The sequence below is a fragment of the Natator depressus genome, chromosome 4, assembly GCF_965152275.1.
Source record: "Natator depressus isolate rNatDep1 chromosome 4, rNatDep2.hap1, whole genome shotgun sequence".
Taxonomy (NCBI): domain Eukaryota; kingdom Metazoa; phylum Chordata; order Testudines; family Cheloniidae; genus Natator; species Natator depressus.
Window position 1 is genome coordinate 19,817,006 of NC_134237.1, and position 23,513 is coordinate 19,840,518.

The window sequence follows — 23,513 nt, forward strand, 5'->3', positions numbered from 1 at the left end:
AGGTGCATGGCATGTCCTATTTTAGACTAGAACATTACCTACCAGCTAGAGTGATGGAGAAACTAGACCTATCCTACGTCAAAGAGGAGCTGCCCAAGTTGCATAGCACTTATGTGGGTGCTTCTGAAAAAGAAACAGAGATAGAATTTTTGAAGGTAAGTCATAACAGCTCTTGAGTTATCTTGTGTTCATGTGAGCTTCCCTGTACAAGGAACATGGGATAGATAAAAAGCCTGGAATTGAAATGGAGAACAAAGGAAAATAGTTAGTCTTCTAAAATAGCATTGGCAAGAGGCAAAAGTTAAGAGGATTCACTTAAAAGATACAGTTATTAAAAGTGAGGAAAGGAAATTGTACATGATGGAGAAAAGCCTTTAATATTCTTCCTTCAGCTGTTTCACTGCGTGCATTACTAAAATGTCATCAGATATTAAAGAATCTGATCATCGCACGATTATAAAGGAAACTCTTAGTTTATATATTTCCCCCTCTCTGAAATCACCTTTGTTTTAATTTGTTGACTAAAGGTATCCCAGATCGTGATACCGCAAATAACCGAAGTCTTATTGTAACTCATACTATCCATATCTAGGATATCCTCGAGTATGGTGTCTTTCAGGACACCTGAAGCAGGGAGCACTGAAAATATTTTACAGGCATTTAACTCCAATTTTTTTCTTTCCTTTCCTTTGCAGATCACCTTTAAGATAGCTAGTATGTATTAACATACACATTCATCTGTTTTTCACAGATGATAGATAGAATAGAGCCAACTGCCGATTTTATGATAGTTTAGAAAGGAAACAATTTTGGAAACTTAACTACACAGTTTGCTGCTACTTCTGCTATATGGGCCCAGTGCTGCATCACTGAAGTGGATCAGTGTTTTGCCATTGACTTCAATGGGAACAGTATTGACTCCTAAATGATGCTCAGTAGTCTTACAATACATCCAGGGCTGGATTAACCTTTGTGGGCCCAGCGCCAAACATATTTGTGGGCCCCTGTAGAGGCAGTGGAGCATGGCGGGGGGAGGTCAGTCCCCAGAGCGAGGGGCCAGCCAGAGGCAATGGGGTGGGGCATGGCATGGAAGGGGTGGCCCGGCCCTGCTCTGCCCAGTGCGAGGGCACTATTTACAAACCAGCAGTTGCCAGATGCACAGTCGCCTGCCTGGCCTTGTGCTGCCAGCATGCCCCTTCCCCTTGGGGGCGGGCCCATGCCCACCACGCAGCCCTCCCCACTCAACACCCCCCAACTCCCTATGGCCAGAGCCCCCCAGACCCACTACGCCCAGCGATCCCCCAGACCCACCCACAAATGCACAGCGCCCTGCACAACACCACCCCTACCCACAACTACCCAGCATCCCGCCCCTGAACCTCCTCTCCCTAGTGCCCCAACACACAGATCTTCCCCGCCCCTTCACAGCCCAGCACCCCACCCCCAGACTCCCCCCAGATCCACTCCCCCAAGCCCTGCCTCCCGGCCACACTCACCGACCCTGCTGGGAGGTGACTGTGCCTGCCGGGCTGAGCTGGCAGCACAGCCAGGGCCAGTCCCAGGGCCAGGAATCGCTCCGGCCCCTCAGGAGTGGCACGATCAGTCAGGCCAGGTCCTACCCTGGCCAGGCTCCCTCAAGATGCACTTGCCTGGAGGGGTCAAGCTCTCCACATGGTCTGCCTGCCCCACCCCCACCACCTGACTGAGACTGGCCAGGCTTCTGCACCAGTCCCAGGCAGCTCAGCTCCGGGGAGACAGGTGGGGCCCCACAGGTAGGAGGAAGCAGAGACTGCCCAGAGCCGGAGGTGCACTGGGTCCGGCCAGGGGGCTGAGAGGAGCAGGGGGTGGGGGCAGGGAGCGGAGAGGAGCCCTCAGCCAGCCAGCGGGCAGACTGAGAGGAGCAAGTGGTGGGCGGGGGGAGCCAGCAGGGTCTTGGGGCGCAGTACAAGCGGAGCGGGCCGGGGCCCCTTCTGAGCATGGGCCGGGCTCCATGGAGCCACTGGAGCCATTGTAAACCTGTCACTGAATACATCAGTACACTATTGGACAGAGGAACATAGGCAAGACAAACATTTAGCATTAGAAAGTGTCACTGAAAACTGCAAACAGGAAAAAAAAACAGTAACAAAATTTGATCTGCATGCAGGTGAGGAAAATGGGATGTGATGGGAACTCCTAATTCAAGGCTGTCATATTTTGGGAAGTTATCTGTCACCAGGAAGGATTAAAATTGTAGCAAAGGGCTTTCCAGGTTGCATTCAGTCAAGCATATCAGAGAAGATTCATGTCCTTGATCTGCATACAGAGCTTTGGATGTTTGCCCAAATTCTCTCATAATCACAGGATTTGTTTAACCAAAGGCTGGGGGGGCCTTTTTCAAACTTTAAAACCTCCAGTGGCATGTAAAGGTTTGGCTCCACCTCACTTCAAATAATCCAGAGTGGTGTTAGAAACATAAATAAGAGTAAATGTGACCGTTAAAACTTTGTTAATATTCCACTTGTAAATAGGTTATTAAATCTTTAATAAATTTTTTAAAATAACCAGTTGGTTAATTATTATAGACTGCGTATTACCATACCTTATAGTTATTTATAACACCTTCTACTGATGTGCTCACAACTATCTACCACACATGCTGCTCATGTCTGTAACATGTTTTTAACGTCTATAAATCCTGTATGAATCGAACCTCAATGTAAAGTGTGACCATATGATTTTTTTTAACTTATCAGTGTCCCTGTAGATTTTTCTAACATCCTTAACTTCATAGTCTCACAAATGTGCCTCTATGTAGATGTGCCAGAGGCTGACAGAATATGGTGTTCATTTTCATCGGGTGTTGCCTGAGAAGAAATCCCAAACTGGAATCCTGCTGGGAGTGTGTTCCAAGGGAGTTCTTATTTTTGAAGTTCACAATGGAGTCCGCACACCTGTACTTCGCTTCCCGTGGAGAGAAACAAAGAAAATATCCTTTAGCGTACGTCTGTATATCTGGTTTTTAGCTTTGCATTCATTATTTTTGCATTTTTATGTATTTTTATGGGGCATTTTGCAGTGTGATCTGTGAATGTCTTTTGTGGAGCTGGAGTTCCACCTCCATGGGATTAACTCGTGGGTTCTGCTGTTTAAGGTTCTGAGTTACTAGGCCCATACGTCACAGGAGCTCCAAACTCAGCACAGCTCAGGGGCCTGAAGGGTTTTTGCCACCTTCTTTTCTTGTGAATTTTGAGATTTGCTCCCTACTCTCCATTGGATTTACAATAACATAACATCATTCCAAAAGGAAATTGTACTTTCATTAGGAATTACAGTTATTAAGCACCTCCCTCCCTTCCAATCTCACCCTTTTGCTGTTTAACTTCCCCACTCTGGGACCCATCTCTGCATGTTTATACTTCACCTGCAGGTGCCCTCTGCTGCCTCAGATTCCATCACCTATTGTGATCAGCCCCTTCTCTCTACTCCCCCACATCTCATGCAGCTCATCCCGCCCTCTCACTTGTGTCTCCCCTTCAGTCCTGTTTCAGCTCACTCCCCAGCCACTGCTCTCTCCCTTTAGCCTCCAATGCCATCTGAGTTCCTAGCATAGCTCCTCCTAACTCCAATGCCCTGTGGTCCCTCAAACCTCAATTCCTCCCATAACTCTCTTCTCCCCACCCACTCCAGCACACCACTGTCCTTGTGTCCCTCTAATCTGCCCAGGACCTCAGCTCTCCCAAAGGCCCCGTAAACACCCTCCCCACAACTTTTCCAAACCCTCCTATGGCCCTGAAATACCACTTAGGGATCTGTTCCTTTCCATTGTTTTCTGGGAGTAGCTGACTCATCTCTGTTCTCCAGGGTTTGCCAGGTAAGGGAGGAGTGCACTTGTAACCCCCACCAACCCAGCTGGCAACAGGATCTTCAGGGTAGGAATGGCAAGTTCCCCTTCCCCACTCTGAAGGGAGCTCTAGGCTCACTTAGCCCTTTACACACAGCACCTTGTTCCCAGGGAGTGTTGTTTCCCTGAACTCAAGGGGAAGTTCTTCCAAATAAAGGCAAGAATCCATCCTGAAGACAGGGAGAAAGCCTGCCCACTTGTTATAGCCATAGGCGGCACTCCTAGAGTGTGTGCGAGATGGGGCACAGCCTGCTGAGTGGAGCCAGAGGAAGAATTTCAAGGTAGTGGGCTAAGTGACAAATACACTATACTCCACACAGTTAAGAAATCCACTTATGCTGCTTTATGATATTCCCAGGAGCAATTTAGCAAAATGATAATGAGTGGCAATATCTGATGCTTAATCAGGACAATATTAACAAACGCTCAACTCAATAGGGACACTTTCAGATGATCTAATGGGTTAAGTAAGTGTTGATAGGTTTGGATTTCAAGCGCTAGTCTTTTAACAAACAAAGAAGAGAAGTCTTTAATGCAACCTACTAACTTTTGTGAAAACTACAAACTGCTTTGCCTTCACTTCGGTTTAACCTCAAGTTAGCTAACTCAGGTTAAGAGCACATCTCTCTCTCTCTCTCTTTTTTTTTTTTTTTTTTTGGTAGTGAAGATAAGGCCTGTGACACCAGTTAAGATTTTCATAATTATCAAAGGGATTTAGGCACCCAGCTTGCATGAACTTTCAATGGCAGATGGGTTTGTAATTCCCTTAGGGGCTTTTTCAGAATTCTACCCTACAAGTTCAGGTAGAAACTGCGGCTGTTAGTTTGTTGCTGACCCAACAGTAAACAGTGAATTGAATGTACTTTGGGCTGGTTGAGATACTATGTAGTTGTTGTTTTTTGATGCAGGAATGTCACTGTGTAAATCTAACATTATTTTAAATGGATACAATTGTTTATATGTTAAAAATGCATCCGGTTAATGCAATTTGCTTTAGTAAGCCTTATTTCCTGACACCTGGTTGCACAGAAACATGTTACATTCTCTCAAGGCTGAAAAACAGCAACATTTTTATGACCTATTTTTCATCTTATAGAAAAAGAAAGTAACTCTGCAGAATATGTCAGATGGTATAAAGCATGCATTCCAAACTGACACGAGTAAGACTTGCCAATACCTCCTGCACCTCTGCTCTTCCCAGCACAAATTCCAGTTACAGATGAGAGCCAGACAGAGCAACCAAGACATTCAGGACATTGGTAAGGACTGTGGGTTTCTGTTTTAAGAACGACAGCGGTGTATATTTATATGGAGAAAAAAAAAAAAAGGTGCGAGTGCTGTAGTAATTCAATTGAGCCCCATCCACGTACTGCTACGTTTGGAGGGTTTGTATTCTAAGGAAAGTATAGTAGGCCAGCTGTTCTCAAGCTGTGATCTGAAGAGAGCTGGCTGGTCACATGGTGCTGGCTCTCCTTGCTTCCAGCCACTACATTTGTGTAAAAGAAAGCTAAAAATACTTTCCTAATACTGCTTTTTCATTTGAGCAATTTCGGTAGTTGCTACAACCGGATGTGTGAATGCAGATAGGAGAGGAGCTCCGTGTGGCTGCAAACGGGAGGGGAAGCAGTTCATAACACCACATCTCTTAAGCAGTGGGGTGTCTAATTTACATGCTAATTAAAACTTCTAGTCAACCATCAAAAAAAGAACTGTCTCAGTGTGAGTTGGTTTCTTCAGAAAGTAGTTGCCAATTAATCTTAATGTGAGTGGCTAAGATACAAGAAAAAGATTCCTTTGTAGATTAGTAACTTAAATTGGATTGAACAATGCTCTCCTCCTTGAAATAGATAAGCAGTGTTTATTTGGCTTCTACCTGGAATGCAGCCTGGTTGGTCCACTGGCTTTTTATAGAGTCCCCAAAGTGGTATGTTGTTCAGTCTCTTATGTTCATTCTTACTTTGTTTTACATTTCAGTCAGTCTGCAGAGACATCTCCCCTATACAACCAATTGCTGTACTACAGATTTACACTGGTCTAACTGAGATCAGAGTCTGGCCCCACTGGTGTAGAAATGCTGATCGCTGATGAAAGAGAGAATTGATCATGGCAACTGTGCAGCTTTTCTGTTCTATCAGACGCTGCAGACTATTTAGCATAAAGAAATGGAACAAAATGACTCAAGTCCTTTGAGCCATATTCTAACTCAATGTCAGTTTATTCTAAAAAGCACAGAAGACATTGCATGCAAGGCTTTCTTGCCCAGCCAGACTCAGTGACTTTTATACACACAGCTTGTGTTTTGCTATGGGAGTCTGGAGACTAATGGATTTGTTTTGCTTGTGTGCACAGCAGCCTTCTGCGAATTCAGAGGCCTGGGAGTTCATCCATCAATTCTGAGCAAGAAGTAAATTAAGTATCTAAGAGAATTCCATTTGTTCAAAAATGAAACTGATGTAGGGGGGAAATCATGCTTTCCTCCACAGTTTCACAATGGAACTATTAATATGTTTTGATAGACTCCTTTAAAGTGATTGCCCAGCCTGTATTCCCTACAGAATTAATAGAAAAATGTATACAGTAATATCCAAAAAGTTGTGCAGAGATGTTAAACAACATACAGTTTAAAATGAAACAACCACAATGTAAATAAACGGAATAGTGCACTATTATTATTATTATTATTTTATTATTATTATTTATTAATAATAATAATCCTTATATAGCAGTGGTGCTCAAAGTCTTCCATCAGGATCTCTGCTCCAATGTGCTGGGCTCGGTACAAACCTAAGCAAAGAGTCCCTGTCCCAAAGACCTTACAATCTAAATAGGGAACAAGATCTAACATGTGGATGTAGAACTCAGCAGAATGGGGGAGAAAGAAGACATGGGTTCCTGTAATAAGAACACAAGGTGTCTATAATAGAAAGTGTACATCCTTAGATGGAGGGGAGGGCTAGTAGTATAAATTAACAAGAGACGATACTAACTCTAATAGATTATATTAACTAATTAGATAGTGTTCCATGGACAAGGGCAGCTGGCAGGTTATAAATAAGGATTTGAATGAGGCTGTAACCCATTTCTTGGAAGTACAATGTATGGTGTCTAAAAGGAGAGCAGTTGACACTTACCTTGGTTTTAGCAAAGCATTTGATAAAGAATCTCATGGGAACGTAGTAAGATAAAGGGTGCTGGCATCAGTACTTGACCTAAGTAAATTAACTGCAACCAGCTAATTTGTATGAAGAGTAAGAATAAAAAAGGACACACACCCCCTCCCCCCGTATGATGGGTGCAAGTGGGTTTCCTCAAAACTTAATGCTATTACCAGCAATCGCTGTTTGCTATTAAAACAGATGATTTATTGATAGATTTGAGAAGAGTCACACAAATGAGAGGAGCGTAGTGTACTGTGACTGTTGTGCACTTGCTGCAGGAGGATTTCAGCGAGCTAGGGAGGTGAGCAGAAGACTAGAGTGCATGGGATTTAAATGTAAATGTAAGATCATGATTTTGGAGAACACTAATCCCCTTGAACAGCATTCTTGATGAGAAAGTCGGGGGAGACGATAGCTCAAAGGAAAGAGTTCAGTGTGTGATGGCTGCCAAAAATAAAAAGGCAGCTAACAAGGTCTTTCGATGCATAAGAAAGGAGATTATTTATAAATCAAGCCATAATGGTTTCTTTTATGTAACCTTCGTAAGAGTACACTTGGAATATTGAGTACAGTACTGGCCACAAGTTTAAACACTGGAGATTCAGATTCTTGAAAGAGTGCATAGAAGGACTGTGCAGATTAGTTAAGGATTAAGTCGGTCTTAGGAGGAAAGACTTCAAGCAGTTGAGTACATTTGGCCTAGGGGAAAAGACAGACAGAAGACTTGATTAGAGCGCATGTAAGCATTTAAGAGTCTTAGCAGGATTTTTGGAAAGTCCTACACGGGGCTGGCAGAATGAGAGGACATGATGTGAAGTTTGTAGCTATTTGAAGAGTTCTTCTCCAAGGAGATCCACCAAAACGCGGAATAAACACTAGGGGAGATCTTGGAGCAGCAGGTACTAGACCATTTTAAGAAAAACTTGTGTGCATACTGGTTCTCCTTTAAAAACTTGCCAATTGTGCCTTGATTAAATAAATTTTTCCTTGTATGTCTGCATACTTTGTATAGAGAATGCTAAATTATTATCACAGTTATTTCATGTTCTAAGAATTAGAGGAAACTGTTGCATCTCGGATACCACTGTTGTGTGGTAACTGTTGCCAAATAGACTTTAAATGGTGACCACGGTACTTTAATAGTAATATTTAATGGGTGTACTGTACCAGCTGAGAAACAGGGTTTTCCCATCAAATCATACTGAGTTGGAATCGTATGAGCTAAGTTTCTCTCTGTTCTTAAGCATCTTATTTCCCATCTGTGAACATGAACTGTACTAGCATATGTAAATTAAGGATGGGTGAATCTCAGTCTTACTTCTGAATTGAATCCAGAGCTTCCGGGTATATAATGGGCTCTGATCAACTGACTTTATTTAACTCTTCTCTTTCTACTTAGCTTCCAGATCTCAGTATTGCCCCCCTTAACTGAGAGAATCCTGTTACAGGAGTCAATGTTATCTACAGAGCACTGCTGGGCTCCAAGCAACACTTGTGTTCTATTCTATGTCAAAGCACTTTGGGGCTTCTCCAGTTGGGGACATCCCAAAGAGTGAGAAACCTGATTGCAGTGGCACACATCCAGAAGAGAGGCTGCCAAACCTGCTGGACCCTGCAACAGGCACTTCAGTGGTAGTGGTCCCAGTTATAGGAAGATTGTGGGAGCCAGGGATTAGCTGAATGATTGCTGGGAGGGAGGGGCAAAGTCCAGAGTCAGTTGTTGGAAAAGAGTCAAGGATTTGCAAGGACAAAGCTCAGGGATGGTGAGAAGCCTGATGGGGAAGGAGATTGGGAGACTTATTGGGAGGTTTTGAAGAGGAGAGATCCCAGAAATGTTGAGTAGAGTTTTGAACAGGCATCTAAACTCATGGATACTTACCTAGGCCTTTGAGGGGATTTTAACCAACACTGTGTTAAAACTCTTGTGCACTGATGGCAGTGCAGATCTCAGTCTTGTAGTGAAATTCAGGAGAAATATTGTGTGGTTTTGTGCTGTGGAATTGACTCAAGTGTAGACTAAGCTGAGGTCAGCATACTGTAACTAAATCCAAGCTGTTCTCTCTGAGCTAGATATTCCAGGCCATTTTAGTGATACAATCCACTTATACTTAAAAGCGAAGGTTAAAAATGCTCCATGTCCACTAGTTTTAAATATATCGCATCAGCAGATGTTAAATTAAAAGAAAAAGTGTAGTCAGGATTATAATTTGTGTAAATCAGTCCTGTTTCCTTGCAGAGAGAGCATCATTTAGGAGTCTGAACCTTCACGCAGAGTCCGTTAAAGGATTTAACATGGGACGTGCAATCAGTACAGGCAGTCTGGCCAGCAGTACTTTGAACAAGCTCCGACCTTTGTCAGTTCAAGCTGAAATTCTGAAGAGACTCTCCTGCTCTGAGCTGTCACTTTTTCAACCACTTCCTGGCTGCTCCAAAGAGAAGAATGAGAAAGCTTCATGGGAGGAAAGACCCAGAGCCATGAGCAAATCATTTCATGATCTGAGTCAGAGCCAGATCTCTATTTACCCCCATCGGAAAAATGTTATCACCGCTGTGGATTCCTCCCCACAGAAAATGGAGGAGCTGGTAGGAAGAATCTTTCAACAGGTGCCAAAATCTGAAGCTGGGTCAATGGCTGGAGCAATGAAACCGAACAAGTAAGAATCATTCTCGCTTCCCAAAGCTTTGTCTTTTTATGCAATGCAGCTACATTTTTACATCAGTTTTCATTTCTACCACATTTATTATTTATATTATTATTTTATTACATTGACTTCTCCCCCCCTCCCTCCCACCTTCCATTTCTTTCCCCATCCTGTTTAGTTCAAAATCTCTTGCAGGTTTAAATAGAAGCCTTGAAAGGAGGAAAAATGAATCAGACTCATCATCCATTGAAGATACTGGTCAAGCTTATGTTGTAGGTCAGCACGGAAGAAGTATTATTATTTTATTTGCTAACTAAACTCTAGAGTATTCTCTGATGTAAGGCTTTAATGTACAGGGTATCAGTTTGCTTTAGTGTCCTGCTAAGGAACTGTTTGCTACTGGCTTGTGTTGCCTTTACATATGGATTTTTTTTTGGTTGTGTTTTGATTTTTCTTTTTAAAATCAAAATATTTTAACAAATCAAAAAAATCCCCTTTTTGTAAAAGTAACAAACCTGTGTGCAAATAGTGCTTAAAGTTCCAAAGAACTTTTCCCAAATCTGTTATTTGGGAACATCAGTTACTCTGTGGATTTTTGTCTTTCATCACCGGCCTACCTTTCCACCCCCACCCCCACATTTGCAGTGTTCTTTGGAGAAAAGGTTGGTTTCTTGGAGATGGGCTGAATTGGGCATGAACTGGCTATTGTCCCGTATCTCAGAGCAGTACCTACAGAATTCCCTCCATCTCCATTAGCCCTGGTAGCCGGAATCCTGAATGACTAGGATTCTTGCTACAGCAATGTGCATGCTATATCTTTAAATGGTTATTCTGAGGAATTATGAAGCTCTAAAAAGATGCACACGATCAGTGTTTGTGTGTGCACACACACTCACACCAGCACGCACACACGCACATGATGCTACAATTATAAGCCTGTTTCTTCAGCTCCAGAAACATGGGCCTCTAATAACTGAGCTAAAAGAACGGAACTGAATTGCTGTAGCAGGTGGTTGAAGGACCCTTATCCTTATCAAAAGCAATATGTTAACAGGGGATAGAGAACTTAGAATTAAATGTTTCCGATTTTTAAGTGGAAGTGGTCGTGGAGTTCTCTGTTTGTCACTCTCCTGCTGCTCTCTGTAGTACAGCAATATCATCTTGAAATTAAAACCTCCATAGAAAATGTATTCCTTGACACAAATCTGTTGGTAGATAGATATTCAGCTGAGGCTCATCATTTAACTCCAGCAGTTTCTTAGAAATTGTTTTCTGATGGAGGGTGGAGAAAAGAAGTGAGAACATAAGTCAGAAAAATTGTTTGGTTTGTATTAGCATAGCATTGCTAATCAAGAATTGCAGGGAGCAAGGCTATGCATAACTTTCTAAACCTCAGAGACACTTAAAATAAAAGGAGACCATTGCGTTATGCCTGGATTATGTATTGCTGGGGATATTTTAAGAGTACAAAGAGATGACAATTTAAATAGGGCAGTTTCAATCTATGAATATGAATGAGGACTTGTTCATTTAGATAAGTTTTATCTGGAGATGCAAAATTCAGTGAAAAGTTCAACCTGGACAGTTTTGTTGTTGTTGTAATTCTTATTGACCCACAAAGAGAGGAATTTTCCTGTGTCTAGTGTACATTAATTAGTTGTGCGTATACATTGTATGATGTTAGTAGTTTTAGCCTTTGACTTTATTTTTGTTGATAAGATTTTTTTAACGTTAAGTTTTTATATGAAGTTGAGAATAGCCTCAGAGACCCTCAGTTCTTTACTGATTCCTCCTTTTCTCCAACCCACTGCCACTCTGAACTTTGGAACAGAACCGAGATGCACCTGTAATTTGATTTTGCTAAATCAAAACCTCTGGCTTTACCCATGTTCAGTATGAATAAGTAACGCAATATCATGGATCAACTTTTGCATACACTGTATATAGACATTAGCAAGAAGTACTTTAGTTTTATTAAGAAGGTTGAAATATTGTTAGTTAAATCTCTAATAGTTGCATTTACATTCCAGGTATTAGCATGAATAGTTCTGGAAATCCTCCATCAGCGCCACTGAAAGAATATGGTAGGGTTCTAATAAAATCTCTTCATGATATTTAAACACGTGCTTTATGCTTTTACTGCCCTCTTGACTACCGTTGTCACTTGCTCCCTTTTGTCATCTTATCGGACACCGTCTTCAAATAATGGGATGGGTGCCCTTTACTTTTTTAAATTTAACTTCTAACAGCTGATGTTGACTCACTTTCTTGAGAGATTTTCCAAAAGGGTCACAGCTAAATATAGTCAGTCAGCAGCCTGTGTTGTTTGAGATTTGTAGGGATGCTGTCACCTTAAAAATCATGCTCTTTAGGAGTCATTTTTTCCCTTTGGTACGCTGCTAGTAACACCTTAAAAACTGAAAGTGAAGTTTCTTTTCAAATTGTGGTGTGTTTGGGTGTGTTCGGTTTTTGTTGTTGGTTTCTTTTGACCTTCTCCAGTGGTGACTTGTTTTCATATGTTTCCCAAGGCAGTTGGTTGTCATGTCCTGATACTTCCTACTTAACATGCACCAGCACGGTGACCTTGCCAGGGGCAACAAGTTGTATGGGTCCGTGGTGCCCAGGCTCCAGCAATATTAGAGCCCGGGGGCCCAGCTCCAGCAATGTTTGGGGCCGGGTCTCTCCCCTGGCCCTGCCTGCCGCCCCCCCCCCCAACACACACACACCGCCCCCCTTGCTGCCCCCACACGCTGCCCCAGGCCCCAGAGTGTCCCTGCAGCTCCAGGCTGCCTCTGCTCTGCTGGCTCCCAGCAGGCATCAGCTGCCGCCGCAGGGTCCTAGTGCCACCCATCCACTAGTGGCAGGGCAGGCTGCCCTTATCCTGCCCTTCCACTTCGGGCCCTTACATCTTCCGGCAGGACCTTTCACCAATACAGGGCCCCCTGCCCACAGTCACCGCTCCTGCCCCGCGCTGGGCAAGGGGCAGCCCCACCCCTCACCCGCCCCCCAGTGAGGGGCAGCAGTAGTGGAGGAGGCGCACATGTGATAGCAGCCCCCCCAGCACCCACCACAGGGGAGGCGAGGGGACCTGAGGGGCCCTGGGAGCACATGCAGTGACAGTGGTGGGGGTGAGTGTGCTGCCAGCGGGGGGAGGGCTGGGGGGAGTCCTCCTCTCTGGCCCCAGCCCCCCCGGGGCGGCCTGCCTGCACCCCAAACTCCTCATCCCCAGCCCCACCCCACACCCTGCACCCCCAGCCAGAGCCCTCACCCCTCTGCATCCCAACCCGCTGCCCTAATTCTGAGCCCCTTCCACACCCCAAACCCCTCATCCCCTGGCACCCTAACCCTCTGCCCCAGGCCTGGGCCCCCTCCTGCATCATGAACCCCCCAGCCCCACGCCACAGCCCTCACCCCAACTCTCTGCCCTAGCCCTGAGACCCCTCCCAAACCCCTGATCCTCAGCCACACCTACAGTCCTCACCCCTGCACCCCCTCCCTCCATACCCCCAAACTCCTTCCCAGAGCCTGCATCCCCTCCCTCTGCCCCGCCTCCAAACTCCCTTCCAGAGCCTGCACCCCTCACCCCCTCCTCCAGCCCCACCCCTAGCCCAGAGCCTGCACCCCTTACCCCCTCATGCACACCTGCCCCAGCCTGGAGCCTGCACCCCTCACTCCCTCCTGCACCCCCACTCCCTGCCCCAGCCTGGAGCCTGCACCTAGCATCCAAACTCCATCCCAGAGCCTGCACCCCAGACCCCCTCCCCCACCCAAACTTCCTCCCAGAGCCCAACCTCTCACCCCTTTTGCACCCAAACTCCCTCCCAGAGCCTGCACCCCAATCCCCTGCCCTAGCCCATGGCCTGCACCCCAGACCTTCTCCCCCCACCCAAACTCCCTCCCAGAGCCGTAGGCAGGTGCGGGGCGGAGTTTGGGTGGGCAGGTTCTGGGCACCACCAAAATTTCGACAAACCTGCCACCCCTAGACCTCGCAGAGCTGATACTGTGCTCTAAAAGCCCCTATGCAATCTGTAGGGCCAGATTGTGGTGATAGCACCTGTCCCAATCCCAGCCTCCGAACTAGTGATGCCAATATGAGTAAATGCATTTCAGTTGTATAATGTAACCTAGTTGTTCCTTGGTTTTGTTTGATTTGCACCATACTACTGTGTGTTTTGACCTTACCCTATCCCATCTGGCCAATCCCTTACCATCCATCTTCCAAACAATACCCCCAGACACTAGTGTGATTTCTTCTCCAGCCAATCCCTGCCCAGTCTCCCCCCTCCCAAAAATACAGCCATGACGCAACACGACATATTGCACATCACCACACACACAGCACTCGCCAAATATTTAGCCGCCAGCACTAAACATAACACCAACATGATGTGTGGTACGTGCCAACCACCCCTCAGCAGCCACTTACACTGAGAGCACTGGCTGTTCCTTCTACATCCCTCCTGTGTTCGGGAAGCGTCACTTCTGGCAGGTGCTTGCTCTTCTCTCCTTCCACTCTCATCTAGGGGCGGTTGCTCTTTCCTCACTCCTATCGTGGTAGGGGGCTTGGGTTTCCTGTTTCAAGGAGGAGGTAGAGTTGTCTCCCTGGAAGATGTCCCAGTGGCACAGCTCCCCCTACTCCTGATCTGTGTCTCATGGTGAATCATGGAGTGGGATAGGACCAGGGGAAATGGCTCATGTTACTCTCTGCCAAGGAGGCTTATAGTGGCCTGCAGCTGCTCTTTGTCACGTTGCGGGAGACTGTGCTATAGCAGCTCTTCTCCTGTCCTGTGGCCTGCTGTGTAAGCAGGCAAGGGAGCACTTCTCTAGGTGACCCTGTGCACAAGTACAGGAACTCATTTAAAAAAAAAAAAAAAAGCTGGAAAACAGCATTTTGTATTGGAACAGGGTTTTTCCCCCCCCAAAACACTATATTTCAGAATCTAAATGTTGGGGCCTATTTCAAGTTGACAGGGTCCCTTTAAGAATGACATGGATAAAATCTGAGGGCATTCAAAGCTTGTAAGATTAAAGCAACTTAACTTATCAAACTACAGCAAATGCAAAGAAAGAAATTTGCAGATGTGCTGGAGTTAAGAAACTTAGAGCCTCTTCCTGCACACCTGTCCCACATAGTCCCGCATTGAATTCAATAGCTCTGATTCTGTAAAGCGCTTAACCTAGGCTTAACTTTATGCATGTGCTTAAGTCTTTCCCTATTCAGTGAAACACTTAAGCACATGCTTTAGTGCTTTGCTGAATGGGACCAATATGTTGCAAAATCAGAGAGCTTGCAAGATTGTGGCCCCAAACAGTATATCCTAAAGACTGCTTTTTACACGGAGGAAGGAAAAAGAGTCCTTTTGTTTGGTTTAAAAAAGAGAGAATTGAATGGTATTTTAATTCATCTGTAAAGTGGGCAGAGGAGTAGGTAATAGAATCATAGAAATGTAGGGCTGAAAGGGACCTCGAGAAGTCATCAAGTCCAGCCCCTTGCGCTGAGGCAGGTCCATGTTTAGACCTGTCAAACTCGATAGTGCCCTTTGGAGTTACAAGAAAAGTCCTGTAAACATAGTGATATAAAAATGAACATAAAAGGCACATGACTTTGCAGATGTCCAGTCAATATGTTTTATTATCACATGATGACTTTTCAATAAACACTCAATGCTCTGCCTTGTTTGTAGTGTCCTTGCCAGAAAGGGAGATCACCTTGGTGAATCTGAAAAAAGATGAAAAACATGGCTTAGGTAAGTTGCTAAAGCCTTGTGATCCGGTAACTGTATGGAGGACAAAAGTGAAATAGACTATTTCTACTCATATATATGCACATGCACACACACTGAGGAAACGTGGTTGGGGGAAGGCAGCATAGGTCAGTGGAAAGATCTCTAGACTCGGAATTTGGGGACACAGAGTCTATTCCTGGCTCTGATGAATGATCCTTGCCAAGTCTGTCTGAGTTTCCTTGTCTGTCAAATGCAGATAATGATCTGTACATCCCTTTGAAAAGCTCCGTATCAGTAAAATTTCATCTTTAGTTTTGTAAGCCAGTAACCTGCTGAAAGAAACCTCAATGCCATTCCAAATTATTCAAGTTTAAATTGCTCTAAAATGGGGCTGTCAGGTTTGTGTCTGTGTCCAGGTAACATGGACAGCTGTGAGATTTAAAAAAAACATGACAAAGCCATTATGAACTACTTTTACTGCTTTCCTCTGCTATATAACACACAATTTCATCAGAGAGGGAACATTAATTCATGGTTTAAAGCAGAGGAACGAGACACAAAAGAAGTGGATTATAGTCCCTGCTCTGCTGCTGATTGCCTTGTGATCCTGGGCAAATTGTCCCCATATGAAAAATGAGAGTAATTTTATATCTGGCCCACCTTTGTGATGTCCTTTGAGATGGCCTTTTGACAGTTGCTCTGTAGATTCAGTGTATCGCCACTGTGTAATTCCAAATGGGGAAAATACCAAGAAGAAATGTTATTTATATTTGAGCTTTAAACTCGTAGATTGCAACAAATCTCTTAAAGATAATCTTAAGACGTGGGAGAAGTGTGTGTGTGAGGCAGCTGGGGGGGACTTGAAAATAAAGAAGAAGAAAATCAAGTGTGGTCTTCCCAGGTTTACCTGGAGAGACACGTTGCAGGCCTCAGATGAGGGTTGTCAGCCTTAACTACCAGGCCAGAGTGTTACATCTTTAATCAAGAGAGATTTACTCTAAGTCTTCTTCAGACATTTGAGTTCAATGAACGTTAACAAAACAAGCAGGCCCAAACCTTTTAAACAGATAAAAAAATATCTCCAACGTACTCAATGAATTAATTTAGACTTCCTTCATATCTCTGATGTACAGTCCTCCAGGTTTTCCAGTCATCCCTAGAGACTTTCAGGAAAGCCAGTTAGGCAAGGTCTGAATTTCTTAGGTAAAAATCAAGCAGAAAAGAAAATATTATTGAAATAAACCTTTTAAGCCTTCTTCATGCAACATAGAAATGAAAAAAAAATGGAGAAGACAGCAATCTTTTCCTTTTGCAGGTCACTTTTACATATGTGTGATCTTAAAAACTGCTAGAGTAGTAAATCTTTTGTATCAAATGGCAAAATATAAACTTGTAAAGAATGAATGAATGGTTGACATCTTTGTGTGTGTGTTTGTTTTTAAATAGGATTTCAGATCGTTGGTGGGGAGAAGACTGGAAAACTTGATCTGGGAATTTTTATTCATTCAGTAATTCCTGGAGGGCCAGCTGACTTGGATGGGTCCTTAAAACCAGGTAAATTATATGATTAGAGAAAGATGTGCTCCAGACGAAGGACTGGGGGCCAGAAACTCCTTCGTTCTAGTCCTGTCTCTAACTGACTCCATCTCTGGCTGTGGGAGGTCGCCCCTTAAATATCTGTCTCTATTTCTCCATGGAGCGTACATATTGATAATTACTTCAGAAGTATTAATGATTGATTATCGTTATGCACTATGAAATGAAATGTTCTGTAGAAGTCCTAAGTAGTCTGAAAATTATTATAATTCATGTAAAGAAATTATGATGTTTGACTTCACTATTTGATGGATACTTTATTTCAGTTTTAAACAACGCAAAACCACACTTCTATCTGAAAAAATTTAATTTATTGTTGTCACAAGTCACTCCTAAAATTGTGTTTACCTAATCTCAACTTTTTCACTATATTTACTTTGTGCATTTGACAGCACTATGGATAGTCAATTTCACTGTTTCACAATACTCAGTTTCCCTTTTTATTTGTTTGTGTTTCACACAGCAATAAGGAATGTAGAAATGTTTATAAATTAGAGAAAAATGTAGTTGTAATCCCACCAAAATTGTCAGGGAGACAAAGACAGTTGTTTAGGAGCTGAAGTTACTTTAAACTCATTTTAAAAACTTGTCTAGGCTTCAATTTGACAGTGTTCCTTTAAGTTTATTGGCCAAATATTTTGATGTTCAGTGTCAACTACTGAGAATGAAAATGAGCATAGAGCTTTGCACACAGATATAATCTTGCTACCTCATTAAAGTCTGGAAACGTAAATTCTGGATTGTTTGTATCTGAACAAATCCTTTTGTGCAGGAGACCGTCTAATATCAGTGAACAGCGTGAGCTTAGAGGGTGTCAGCCATCATGCAGCATTAGAAATTCTGGAGACTGCTCCTGAAGATGTGACACTTGTCATCTCTCAGCCCAAGGACAAACTTTCCAACGGTATTTTAAAACATCCTTAAATTTATATTACAAATTTTGTTCTTTCCTTTACCTTTCATTATAGGAGAGATTGATTTCCACCCACGCACCCTCAGACCTCTCATGATGGACTTTTAATGACCTTCTGAAGAACCAAATGCCTGATTTAGCTTTTCTAAGGGCTTGTCTATACTGCACCGCAGTGTGGACTACCAGGGGTGTGAATTGCAGAGCTCACCAGAATGTTGCGATCTAATTGCACCGTGTAGACGCTGCTGTCATGAACTAAAAGGTAACTAGCTCACGTTAACATAGTCCTGTTTAAAAGAGGACTATGTTAACATGAACTGAGTACCTTTTAGTTCACAACAGCAGCATCCACACGCGGCAGTTAGAGTGCAACATTTTGGTACACTCTTCAGTTCACACCCCCTGTAGTCCACGCTGCGGAATAGTGTAGAAATAGTCTGAAGGTTTAAATTGTTACTATAAATCTCTGAGTTTGAGTCCATGCTCCAATACTGGATTATATAAGAAATGTATCACTGTAAATTTTGTGTGCAACTAGTGTATGTCCTTGCTTCGTTGATAAGATTGGAGATTGTCATTTGTGTTATCCTGAATAATCATGATTTCTGTATTTGTAGCAGAGTAAATGTAACTTGTTAATTGTTGGATTTTGATCTTTCAGTGTCATCTATAAATCTTGCCAATGGAACAAAGGGTTATTTAAGGAGGCCTTCGTCAATGCAGGACAATGAGGCAGAATCATCTTCAGAGGAACACAGCAGGTCCCAAGGTCACCAGAGGCCCATCTCGGGAAGTTCATCTGGATTGTCTGTGGGCAAACGGGACAGAAGCCTGAGCTCCCAAGATTCCAGGACTGAAAGTGCCAGCCTGTCTCAGAGCCAAACAAATGGCTTCTTTGGCAACCACATTGGTGACAGAGCCCAGCAGGGTTTGCAGCACTGCAGTGATTCTCAGTCTGCCCTTTCCAAAACTAATGAGAAAAAAAGGAACTCTGCTGACGGCATCCAGGCGAAAGCGAAAAGGCCTGGGGTAGTGGAAACCATGGATTATTCTGACCGAGGGGATTCTGACATGGATGAAGCAACTTACTCCAGCAGTCAGGAGCAACAGGCAGCTAAAAAGGCACAGTCCACTTCTGTTGAACGCTTTCAAACAATTTCATATACGTGGCTGACTAGTCTGCTGTAGATTGTTAATGTAGTGCTTGAGGGGAAGGGAGCAGATGGAGGGAGGGACAATCTACAGCTTCCACTGCTAACTGCTAACGCATTTGGTACTAATGTTGAAGTACAGATTTTCTAATGCTAACTCCCTTTGGTGCTTCAAATGTATGGCAGATAAGGGAACTGAATAAACAGACCACGATTTAAAATGTAGCTTTCTAACCCATTCAAGGTTTTTTCAAATTACCTGAAAAAAAAGTACTCCCAAAATTTCAAAGAGGTTATTAGGGCTTTAGCTGCCTGAATACAATTTACTCTAGTGGGAGCCTTCTTGCTTAACCCCAGCATAACTCTTCTTTGAGCCTTAAAGGGGCCAAATTCTGCCCTTGGATGTGTATGTAGGAGTCTCATTGATTGCAATAGAAAATCTGCATGCTCATCCAAAGGCATCATTTGGCCAAGGTGATTGTAGCAAATTACCATATTCACAGGTATCAGTTTCTTTACAGACCAGGTAAATTGAGTTTTACCTGCATTAGGGAAAAGCAGTGATACTATCTGGGATGAACGAGTCGGCTCATAGCAAAACGAGTCGTCCTGGGTAGGGTCTGAGGGAAAAAAAAGGAAAATGTATTTGTAGGTTCTCCATTCATCCAGTGAGCAGAGGAGATCTGATGCTCTGCCTGTCTAAAAGTAAACTGACTGAGGACATTCTACATTCATTCCTAAAGGTAATGGCCCTGATCTCAGTTGATGGAAATGTCCTTTGAGGTCAGTGGAGCTACACCACTTTACCCCATCAGAGGATCTGCCTCTCTGAGTTCCTGGTACAATGATTCCTTCATTTTAAAGACCAGCGCATACAAGTGTACTGGTCTATAAAAACATTTAGCCAATATGGACCAAGTTCATCCCGGGATTAAGAACATTCAAGTACAATAAATGCATTTACAGTAGGAAAGAATCTGAACCCTATTTTATTAACCAGTGCTCTCAGTTAACCCCTTTCTGCTCTGTCTCACCCGTAAACGCACAGTGGGAACTAATAATTAACTTCTGCTCTAACAGGAAATCATTATTTCTTTTTGTCTTTTTTTTCTGTTTTTGTTTTTTTGTTTTTTTGTAAAGGAGTCTTCCTCAGTGAATACAGCAAACAAAATGAATTCTAAAAAGCTTTCTGCAGCACCTCTTAAACCTGGAGATATCTTTGAGGTCGAACTAGCCAAAAAAGATAGCGGCTTGGGAATAAGTGTCACGGTACTGTTTGACAAGGTTTTTAGATGTTTTCTCTTCTTCTCCACTCCCAGCAACCTGTTCAATTGCTAATTTACAGGGAAGCAAGGTATTTTAAAAGGACATTGTCCAGTACCTGCTTACAGATACTTCCATCTCCCTGAAGCTGGAAAATATTAATTATTTCCATATCTCTTTTCTTGTCATCTCCCTATTTATTTATTTATTTATTTATTTATTTATTTATTTTTAATTACTTGCACTACCATACTGCCTAGCAGCCCTAGTCATGGATCGGGACCTCATTATGCTATGTGCTATACAAACACAGAATCAAAAGACTCCAAAAAGCTTACAATTCAAGTGTAAGACACAAGACACCAGACGTATACTGACAGATGCGGGAGTACAGTGGGAAAAAATGAGACAGTATAGATCTGTATGATAGACAGTGGTCTTAGTGCACCAGCAGCCGAGCCGTTGTCAGGTAGGCATCACAGTAAAGGAGAGTTGTAAGGAAGATACACAGGCACAAAGGAGGCACAAAAGTGCTCATTTGAGAATTTAACGAGCGGGCGGTGGAGACTGGCATAATGGGTTGATTGGAGTCAGGAGTCAACCTTCCAATACTGAATGAGAGATGATGGACAGTGAAGGGCCTTGAAGGTGAAGTCAAGTACCTTTTGTTAGGAGGTTGACATTAAAGGGCCAAATTCATCCCTAGCATAACACCATTGAAGCCAATGGAGTTAAATTGGGCCAGATTTGGTCCAGCATTATTTTTGTTTTACTGACTTGTTCACCAGCAGCATCAGTCTCTCTAAAGAGGCTTTGTCACTTGTTCTATGTTCTCCCTCTGGTGGCTGAGAAGCAGAAGAGCACAAAACATTTTTGTCTGGGTAAGGAGTGGCTGGTTGTTATTTTTTGTCATCCTTCTAACAAGTCGATAAGGAGATTTGCCAGAAGCTGGGAATGACAGGGAATGGATCACTTGATCTGTTCATTCCCTTTGGGGTACCTGGCACTGGCCACTGTTGGAAGACAGGATACTGGGCTAGATAGACCTTTGGTCTGAGCCAGTATGGCCGTTCTTATGTTATGGAGATACATATCTATTTTTAATTTAAAAGCTTCACACCCGATTATAATGTTTGTAAACTGGCTCAAATTTTAGGCCTAACCTACTTGACAATGTTGCTTTAAAGGCCTGGTGAATAATATATCATTATATCACCAACATTCCATTTGTGTTTCTGTAGGTGTCAAAAACACCGTTTGGTTCTTAGACAATTTAACTTTCAAGGATTAGTCTAACTGATTCACCTCCCGATTCTGAAAACAATTTGAATGTCAACAGTAGCACGCTGGTAATAGTGAGCAGATATTAAATAGAGTTCAAAAGAGAGGCAATTTCAGTGGCTATTTACTGTATTACAGATGTAGGCATTTTCTAAATAGATCATAGATCCGGACACCTTCTTTCAAGTCTAGCAGATTTTAATGCATGTTACTTTGAAGATGAGGACAGCAGAATAAAGCTGTTTCCTTTTTACATCCCTAATTCAATCTTTTATGCACTTTTTTAGCCATCATTGGAGCAATTTCTAATGTTTTCAGATCAGAAATTGTGATAGTGGGTGTGCTATACCCACAAACAGTAGCTATAGGTCACGGAAGTCATAGCCAGTGCAGGGCCAGCCGCACCAGCAGCTGCTGGGGCAGTCTTGGGCCACCGCACCCCTCCCTCCAATCAGCAGCAGGAATTCAGGTGTGGGAGGGCTCTCAGGGTTGAGGCAGGGGGTTGGTGTGCAGGAGGGGGCGAAGGCTTTGAGCGGCACTTACCTCTGGGGGGCTCCCTGGGAGCATCTGGCATGTCTGGTTTCTAGGCAGAGGCACGGCCAGATGGCTTCGCGTGCTGCCTCCACCCACAGGGGCCTCCCCCACAGCTCCCATTGGCCGTGGTTCCCAGCCAGTGGGAGCTGCAGAGCAGGCCCTCAGGGCAGGGGACAGAGTGCGGAGCCCCCCTGGTCACACCTCTGCCTAGGGGCTGCAGGGATATGCCTGCCACTTCCAGGAGCTGGTAGGGAGCCTTCCAGCCCCACCAGCCCCCTTTGCCCCCCCCCAGCACCAGTGGGGGTCCCGAGCCACCCCCCGGGCTGCCCCCCCAGAGCACCTGCGGCACCCCTGGGCTGCTCCCCCTCCCCCCTGAGCACCCACGTTTTAGTCAGGGGTATATAGTACAAGTCAAGGACAGGTCACAGCTGTGAATTTTTGTTTACTGCCTGTGACCTGTCCATGACTTTTACTAAAAATACCCGTGACTAACATGTAGCCTTAGCTATAGGTAATGCACTCTTCTTAAATATCTTAAACAGTTGAAGGCAATACCTAGTGGTTTCTAACTGGCAGGAGAATTAGATAAAGGACTGTAAGGTTGAGTTGAGTGTGGGGGGGAATCTTTACTACAGATTCTTTGGTCCATAGTCTGGATTATGGCTCAGTTACATATTGTAAACTTTGCCTATGAATTGTAAATGAAAACATGCTCTAAATCTAAAGAAATTGTAGTAATTATCACTTATTGATTTGGAGCCAGATTCACTATGACAGATGAATGAAGGTGAAATTATGAAGTAGTATAATGACGACTTAGCTGTTGACATGCAGCAATCCTGCTATTCCAGTGACTTTGTCGATGCTGCCAGTGGTCACCAGTGCAAGGACTAACAAGTGGTCGCCATATCTCACTTTATCGTTTTCTGCCTCCACCTGTATCCTTGCACTGTTCTAAAATCTACTGTCAACCTTTAGCTTACTCGGAAGTAATATTAAAACAATTGGATCTTTGGGGAACACATGGAGATCATTTGTGGGCTAGCTCCTCCTCCTCCTCCTTTAAAAGTTTGGGGGAATCCCTGAAATAACACTGAACTGTGTGGTAACCGCTATATGCATTAAACAAGTAGGTTGAGTGCCTGAAACCTAAGCAGACCTTCAACCCAAATCTTTATGGCACCTCCTAGCTCAATATATTTTGCTTTCAAGACAGCTTTCTGTAACCTGAGAGAGAAGAATACCTTTTAGTTTCACATTACTTTAATGAGGGTGGACAAAACTAGGATATTGCATGTATGCATCTTTTATTTTGGCAGCTGATGCATGTTGTGCACAAACAACACTTAGCTTTTCCGCACTCATA

The 23,513-nt window shown here is 43.7% G+C and overlaps 1 protein-coding gene across 2 annotated transcripts in view; it reads left to right on the forward strand.

Moving 5' to 3' along the window:
- PTPN13 (protein tyrosine phosphatase non-receptor type 13) overlaps positions 1–23,513 on the forward strand; it is a 184,379-nt gene that overhangs the window by 127,082 nt on the left and 33,784 nt on the right. For both annotated transcript variants that reach the window (XM_074950546.1, XM_074950545.1), the window contains 11 exons: positions 3–155; positions 2,798–2,980; positions 4,980–5,142; positions 9,278–9,695; positions 9,862–9,959; positions 11,714–11,767; positions 15,368–15,430; positions 16,856–16,963; positions 17,778–17,909; positions 18,580–19,040; positions 20,210–20,353. In XM_074950546.1, the coding sequence (XP_074806647.1) occupies positions 3–155; positions 2,798–2,980; positions 4,980–5,142; positions 9,278–9,695; positions 9,862–9,959; positions 11,714–11,767; positions 15,368–15,430; positions 16,856–16,963; positions 17,778–17,909; positions 18,580–19,040; positions 20,210–20,353 (1,977 nt within the window). The remainder of the gene's footprint in view (positions 1–2; positions 156–2,797; positions 2,981–4,979; positions 5,143–9,277; positions 9,696–9,861; positions 9,960–11,713; positions 11,768–15,367; positions 15,431–16,855; positions 16,964–17,777; positions 17,910–18,579; positions 19,041–20,209; positions 20,354–23,513) is intronic.